The 8,038-nt window shown below is 39.7% G+C and overlaps 1 protein-coding gene across 3 annotated transcripts in view; it reads left to right on the top strand.

The window, feature by feature from the left end:
• The first annotated feature begins 204 nt into the window (after positions 1 to 204).
• Positions 205 to 8,038, top strand: part of ZNF571 (zinc finger protein 571) — a 40,208-nt gene continuing 32,374 nt past the window's right edge. Inside the window, exon 1 of one of the 3 annotated variants that reach the window (XM_034638303.1) lies at positions 205 to 245. In XM_034638303.1, coding sequence (XP_034494194.1) covers positions 218 to 245 — 28 coding nt within the window. In that variant the 5' untranslated portion in view covers positions 205 to 217. The other 2 variants (XM_034638305.1, XM_034638304.1) reach the window with 2 other exon arrangements.

Genomic DNA, 8,038 nt, shown 5'->3' with positions numbered 1-8,038 from the left:
CACTTGAGTAAAAGGAATTTGGTCGGCTCACACTTTAGTAGAGCGAGATCCCCCATTCGAGCAAGGGAGACTCAAGGGGCGCCCGATTCCGGGCCGCACAAAGTGCCCACTGCCTCTGCATTCTGTTGGATCGAGCTGGGGGTCACATTTTTGACTACATTTCCCGGAGGCCACCGCGTCCCTGCGCCATTTCGTACACTTATTCCGTTACGTCTTGATGCAAGGATCCAGTCTGCAGCGGCCAGGTGAGTGGACCGCCTCCCTGGGACCCACACTCTGCGTTTGGTTTGGAGTACCCAGAAAAAGTTCCCATGTGGTGCCGGGAATACCGGTATGCCGGCTGGGGCTCGGGGCTGACACGACGCCCCCGGCTCCGGACTACGTTTCTCCTAAATCATAGCGCTCCAGGTTAATTCCTGACGGAAGTCGGCCTTGCAGTTGCTGGGTGCCTATGCCTTCTCCGCCGGCCATATCGGGACTGTCACTTCGGTGCCGAGCGACGGGGGCGTGGCGCTATTAGGTGTGTTCCTCCGCGCCCGTGATGGAGACGTGCACTTGGCACCCCTCTCAGCTGGCCGACTCGGCACCGTGACTTTGGTTCCGGGAGGAGGGGATCAGGAATCTGTTACCCTTAACGTTCCACCGCGCGGGATGTGTTATGTGTCCGCTAATGCTTTTGGCGGCCTGGGATCCTTCGACCTGTGTACTTTACGCCTCTGTGTGACAGAGTCCGTTGAGAATCGCGTGGTTTCCGGCTGCTGTAATTCTTCACTTTACTGTGCAGAGAGAACGTGCCTATTTTGAAGCTGCCCCTATAATGAGCGTTTACACCTGGAATTGTCCTCTGATTTGAGAGCCCTGCGGGGAAAACCAATCCCTTTGTCTGGCTGGAAGTTGTTGTGGGAGATGATCCTAAATTGTTTTGTTGACTCTGAAAAAGGCTTGATATCCTATGATTGTTTTCTCCGTTCTACTTTTTCCAACAGAGCCACACAGGAAAGGAAAAAGAATCTTGCACATCTAAAAAGCTTGCCTAAAATAAGTTGTCATTTTCTTTCTTCCCTCAAGTTTCTTACTTTTCAAGATGTTGTTGCCTCCAGTAACAAACATCTTAAGGAGGATCCAGCCATTCAATGACTGGTCCTTAGGCATAGCTGTCCCCATAAATGATGGCGCTGCAGGGATGAGCTCACTAAGCTAACTCCATTCTCCAACCACACTACACCTCTCCTTTCCAGCTAATGACAAATCAGCCCTTGCTGGCCTGATTTTTGATGAGAGAGAACTATACCCTCTGGAGGAAATTTGAAGATTTTTATTTTAACTTTATTATGGAAATTTTCAAGCATAGAAAAAAATAATATGAACCCCAATGTGCTCAACACCCAGCTATAATTTAAAACATTTGCAGATATCCTTGCATCTATCCTTTCTCCTTTTTTTCCTGTAGCGTTTCAAGAATTACATAATTTTATCCATATGTATGTATATATAACCAAAAAGAATATCATTTTTAGGTAATCATCATGATGTTATGCCAACTTTAAAAGCTAACAGTAATTCCATAATCGCATATACACAGTACATACTCAGGTTTCTACAGTTCTTTCAAAGATAGGTTTTTATAATTGGTTTGTTCAAATCATGGTCCAGATAAGGTCTACACAGTGCATTCAGTTGCCAAGCCTTTTAAATTTCTTTAATCTACATCAGTTTCCCTTCTATTTTTTTGCCTTTGTTTTATTCTAATAGGTATCACTGTAAAAAACTAGGTTGTTTATAGAATATTCTACATTCTGCTTTTGGCTAATTGCTACCTTGTGGTGTCATATAATTTGTTCCCCAATGCCCCATATTTCTGTAAACAAATAGATATAGGGGCTTGATCAAATTCAGATCATATTTTGCATAAATCACATTTTTGGGCAAAAATAATTCATAGTTGGTGCTGTGTACTTCACATCCCGAGGCTTTTAAAGTCTGGTGTCCCACTTCTGGTGATACATATTGATCAGTGTTCAAGTGCTATCCACTTAATCCTTTTATAAGGCTCTCCTTCCTTTTTCACCTATCAATAGAAGGTGGTATCCCGCCCCCCATACACAAGGAGATAAAACTTGGTACTTAGCAGGGACAGGTACAAAACTCTTAAGATATTATAATGGTTTGTGGCCCTTGAGGCCACACAGTACACAAACATAAAGACAGTATATCTGTGGTATTAAAATTTCATAGTTGAATGATGATAGGAAAAAAAAGATGTCAGAAAGCCTCTTTGGGAGCTAATAATGAAAAAAAAAATTAAGAAACAGTGACCTAAAGGTTATAACATCCATTTATGATTGATGCTGAAATCTGTTATTCCATCAGGGATTACATATAGTGATATTTATTTATTTATTTATTTATTTATTTATTTATTTATAAGGGAGACAAGTTTACTGAATATACCACAAGTGGGTGGTTGTTGGCAGGACAGCAGAGCAGAGGCTGTCTGCCTATGTATAGTGATTTTTAAAAATTCTCTTACTTTCTTCTGCATTTCTTTTTTTTTTTTTTGATTTTTTTTTAAATTTTTATTTATGTGACAGAGAGACAGCCAGCGAGAGAGGGAACACAGCAGGGGAGTGGGAGAGGAAGAAGCAGGCTTCCAGCGGAGGAGCCCGATGTGGGACTCGATCCTGGAACGCCGGGATCACGCCCTGAGCCGAAGGCAGACGCTTAACAAGACTGCGCTACCCAGGCTCCCCTCTTCTGCATTTCTTAGTTGAAGTTCTGTAAATATTGTTTGTCAGCTATTTGGTTATCTTTAAAATTCAGTTCACTTAGACAAAAATCGATTTGATTCTTTCCCTTTATGTATAAGTTTTCGGAGAATTGAGTTGGTGTCCTACAACCTCCTAAAGAGTCCCAAAAGTAAGTGAGTCCGTTTATTTTGAGTATCATGTGACTCATGGGTTTTTGAAATACATTTGATATGTTTCAAACCATTGTAATCCTTACTCTTTTTTAATCTCTAACTGCCCTCTGTTTAGCCAGTGGGAGTCATTTCTGGTCAGCTCCTGTGTCTTTGACATGATCACTTTAGAATGGATAGCTTATTTGCTTTCTGGCACAAGTTGTCCCGAGTTCACCTTGTACATTTTCTGTGCCAGACCTGCAATGAGCCATTTCTCTAAGCAGTTCTGGTTCCACTTATGCGGCATGGCATATAGAGACAACAGCCTGTATATTAGGAATATTCATTGCCATAGGGCCATCATTTCTTCTAGGCCTTTTCAGTGGACAATGCTAATAAAAACTTTTTTTTTTAAATGTGTAAACCATACATCATGAATTTGGAATCATATTTCCATTCAGACCAATGATAACGGTATTTTCTTATTTAATTTTATACGTTATCTCTCTCCTTTTATACTAACATTCTTGGTAGCTAACAACATTAATATAATTTATTTTACCCTAAAATGTACTTATAATGGTTTCAAAGCAGCAATAGCACTGTTAAAACTATCAAGATAGGGAATGTATTTAAATTTATTTTGGTTTATCATATTTTTAAAAAAATTTTATTTATTTATTCGACAGAGATAGAGACAGCCAGCGAGAGAGGGAACACAAGCAGGGGGAGAGGGAGAGAAAGAAGCAGGCTCATAGCAGAGGAGCGACGTGGGGCTCGATCCCATAACGCCGGGATCACGCCCTGAGCCAAAGGCAGACGCTTAACTGCTGTGCCACCCAGGCGCCCCCATATTTTCTATATTTAAGGTTCATGTGTTACATTTGGTTATGTCCCTTTCACCTCTTAATCAAGTATGAATGTTCTCATAACACTGATTTTTTAAAAATTTTATTTTGATATAATATTATACTTATAGAAAAGTTGTCCCCCAAAATAGTAGAATGAACTCTCCTGTGCCCTTATAGATTTACCATTTATTTATTTATTTTTTAAATATTTTATTTATTTATTTGACAGAGAGAGACAGCCAGCAGGAGAGGGAACACAAGGCAGGGGGAGTGGGAGAGTTCGAAGCAGGCTCCCAGTGGAGGAGCCTGATGTGGGGCTGGATCCCAGGACTCTGGGATCACGCCCTGAGCTGAAGGCAGACGCTTAACAACTGAGCCACCCACACACCCCAGATTTACCATTTATTAACATTTAGTTTTTTGTTTGCTCTTTCCTTCTACATACATACTTTTTTTCCTGAACTGTTTGGTAATAATTTTCAGATGTCATGTTCCTTTATCCATAAAAGTACACCAGTATCTTTTCCTAAGTCCAAGGGCTATCTTTATAGTTCATTTATTAAAATCAGGAAATGCATCATAGACATAATAATTATTTAATTCAGAATTCATAGAAAAATTTCACCAGTTGTCCCAGTATTGTCCTGTATAGCTTACTTTCCACTGATCTGGGATCCATTCCAGGATCATATCTCAGATCAAACATTTCATTCAGTTATCACATCTCTTTAGTCTTCTTTAATCTGAAACAATTCCTGGGTCTTTTTTTTTTTTATCATTATCTTGATATTTTTGAAAAGTACAGGTCAGTTATCTTGCAGACCGTTCTTCAGTTTGCGTGTCTTCAATGTTTCTTCCTGATCGGATTCAGGTTATAGATTTTTGGCAGGAAAAGTGCTTCAGTTCATTCCCCAGTACCTTCAGTTGGCTGTGTTTTGTACAGTCTACATTTGATAGTACTTTCTGTAGGGAAGTTAGTCCAGGAGGACCTTAATCATCATTGGAATTCGAAGTCTTCTCAATTTAGTCTCAATTTAGGTTTCTCCTTTTTTTTTTTTTAAAGATTTTATTTATTTATTTGACAGAGATAGAGACAGCCAGTGAGAGAGGAAACACAAGCAGGGGGAGTGGGAGAGGAAGAAACAGGCTTCCAGCGGAGGAGCCTGATTGGGGCTCGATCCTAGAACGCCGGGATCACGCCCTGAGCCGAAGGCAGACGCTTAATGACTGAGCCACCCAGGCACCCCTCAATTTAGGTTTCTCTTATATAAATGAAGTTGAACATTTTTCAGATGTTTAATGGTCCATTGGTTTTCCTTTTTTATGAATTGTCTTTTTTTGTTTTGTTCTTTTTTTTTTAAAGATTTTACTTATTTATTTCAGAGAGAGAGAGAGAAGAGAGAGAAAGATCACACAAACATGAGCAGGGGGAGGGGCAGAGGGTGAAGCAGACTCTCTGCTGAGCAGGGAACCCAATGCAGGGCTTGATTCCAGGACCCTGGGATCATGACCTGATCCACCCAGGCACCTGTGTTTTATCCTTTTTAATAATGATTTTTAATCTTTCTCTTGATTTTCAAAGTGAAGCTCTTTTGGTCTTAGGAAGAGTCATTTTTTTTCTAGTTTGCAGATATCTTCTCCCAATTTGTTATTTGTGTTTGTATTCTTTTCTCTAGGCAATTTTTAAATATAGTAAAATGTATTCATTTGATTGTAAGAAATAGAAAGCCTTTTCTCCTTTCAACATAAAAGGAACTCAACCATTTTTTTTTCTTTTAGCATGCCTGTGGACTAAATGTTTGACCCTCCTCAAAAACTCCTGTGTTGAAATCCTAATGCCCAAAATGATAGTATTTGGAGGTGGAGCCTTTGGGAGGTAATGACATCATGAGAATAAATTCCTCATGAATGAGGTTAGTGCCTTTATAAAAGAAGCCCAGTGAGGATACAATCAGTCTGTGACCAGGAAGAGGGCCCTCATTTGGCCAAGCTGACTCCCTGGTCTTGGAATTCCAGCCTCCAGAGCAGTGAGAAATAAATTTCTGATATTTTAAGCTGGCTGTCTGTGTTAGAGCAGCCCAAATGAACTAAGACTGGCATTTTAGTGATTTCAGTTTTTAATATGTAGATCTCTTATCCATTTGGAGTTAATCCTGGTATGTGGTGTAAAATGTGGATCCAGTTTTACTTTTCTCAATAACATTTATGAAATAATCCGTCTTTCCCTAGAGATCAGAGGTCCTACGATTCCATTAATCTGAATGTCTATTGAGGTGCCAGTAGCCAGTATTTTAGTGATAGAGACTTTAAAATCTCTTTTAAATCTCTGTTCTCTTCTTTTTCTAGGCATTTTCTGGCAATTCTTGCTTTTTTATTTTCTTGCTCAATGAATTTAAATTTAATGTGGCTATCACCATACTTCTTAGTATTTTTATTGGGATCATATTTCATTTATATTTTAATTTATGTATCAAAGTTTCTATATCATTTTAGCGCATGTATTCTCAATAAGGGTGATACTGCCTCCTGGGGGACGAAAACTGTTGTTGGGCAGGGGTGGGGTGAGGAAATCTTAGATACAGTAATGGTTTGTGGCTTTCCAAAGTGCAGTTTAGCCAACAAATTCTTGTTCCTGATTATTTACTCTCTCGTTGGCATTTCTTGGATATCACATGAACAGCACCAACATTGAGGTCATAGAAGATATATGTATGCAAGGTAAATGCTACCAAAAAAGGTCAGTGCTCCAAATCTGTGGCACCTATTGGTGGCTGTAAATGGAGAACATTCTCTCAAATGATGGCTCAGTCTTGAAGTTGTATCACAAGAGGTGGCCTTGCATGGACTCATTGGCTACCTTGTGGAAGTTGTTTATATTTGATCATGCTTCTGTGTTTGACTTGGGATTTGAGGATTAAATAAAAATCATGTTTTATTCTATATAGTTATTCAGCATGTCTCATAAGAGACAAATTTGGACTTAGCTAAGGAATGACTCTATTCAAGGATCAGTGCAGTGAAGGAAGGAAGACTTGCAATTGGGAGAACATTCCACCCATAAGATCTGCAGGCATCTAAAAGGTCAGGCAGAAAAGAATTTTCTTTTATAAGGAGGGTAAACAAGGCCAGAAAGAAGTGGATGTGGCAGCGTGGGATGAGTGGGTGGGTGGTCAGTTGTGTAGATTTTGTTCTCTGCAGTCAGCTGGGGAGTGGCTTGAGTCATTGTTAAGAGGGTCGTTTGCATCCTTTGCTAGCTCAGAATATAGGGTAGGCCAAATTTCAATATAGGGAGAAGGAGAGAAGTCTGACTAAAGTTTGGTCAAGTGAAGTTATCAGGCATTTTGTCCAGATTAGTCAGTAGGGCCCAACAGCTCAACTAGTCATTTATGAGACAAAGAATGGCTATTTGGAGGCTCTGCCTGGCCTTGTCATTGGTTAAAATAGGTTAAATAGGTTAAAATTGGGTCATCCTCCAGTCTTATCTAAATTATATAAGGAAGGGAGATTCCTTTCATTCAGCTGTTTCCTAGTCCACAAAGATTGTCTTTTTTCCTATGGATGTTTTTTCTTGTTTTATCAAAGATTAGTTGCCCAAAGAGCCGAGGGTCCATTTCTGGGTTCTCTATTCTGTTCCATTGGTCCATGTGTCTGGTTTTAGTGCCAGTACCGTGCTGTCTTTGCGATCACAGCTTTGTAGTACAGCTCGAAATCTGGCATTGTGATGCCCCCAGCTTTGTTTTTCCTTTTCAACAGTTCCTTGGCTATTCGGGGCCTTTTCTGGTTCCATACCAATTTTAGGACTATTTGTTCCAGTTTTTTTAAAATTGTCCTCGGTATTTTGATCGGGATAGCATTGAAAATGTAGATTGCTCTAGGTAACGTGGACATTTTAACTATGGTAATTCTTCCAATCCATGAGCATGGAATATTTTTCCATCTTTTTGTGTCTTCCTCAGTGTCTTTCAAGAGTGATTTATAGTTTCTAGAATATAGATCCTTTACGTCTCTGGTTAAGTTAATTCCAAGGTAACGTGTGGCCTTGGTGCTATTGTAAATGGGATGGATTCCTTAATTTCTCCTTCTTCAGTCTCATTATTCGTGTATAGAAATGCAACTGATTTCTGAGCATTGATTTTGTATCCCGTCACATTATTGAATTTCTCTATAACTTTAATAGTTTGGGCGTGGATTCTTTTGGGTTTTCCATGTAGAGTATCATGTCATCTGCGAAGAGAGACATTTTGACTTCTTCTTTGCCGATATGGATACCTTATATCCTTTTTTGTCT

This window comes from Ailuropoda melanoleuca, chromosome 12, assembly GCF_002007445.2.
Source record: "Ailuropoda melanoleuca isolate Jingjing chromosome 12, ASM200744v2, whole genome shotgun sequence".
Taxonomy (NCBI): domain Eukaryota; kingdom Metazoa; phylum Chordata; class Mammalia; order Carnivora; family Ursidae; genus Ailuropoda; species Ailuropoda melanoleuca.
This window is presented reverse-complemented; position numbering and strand designations above follow the sequence as displayed.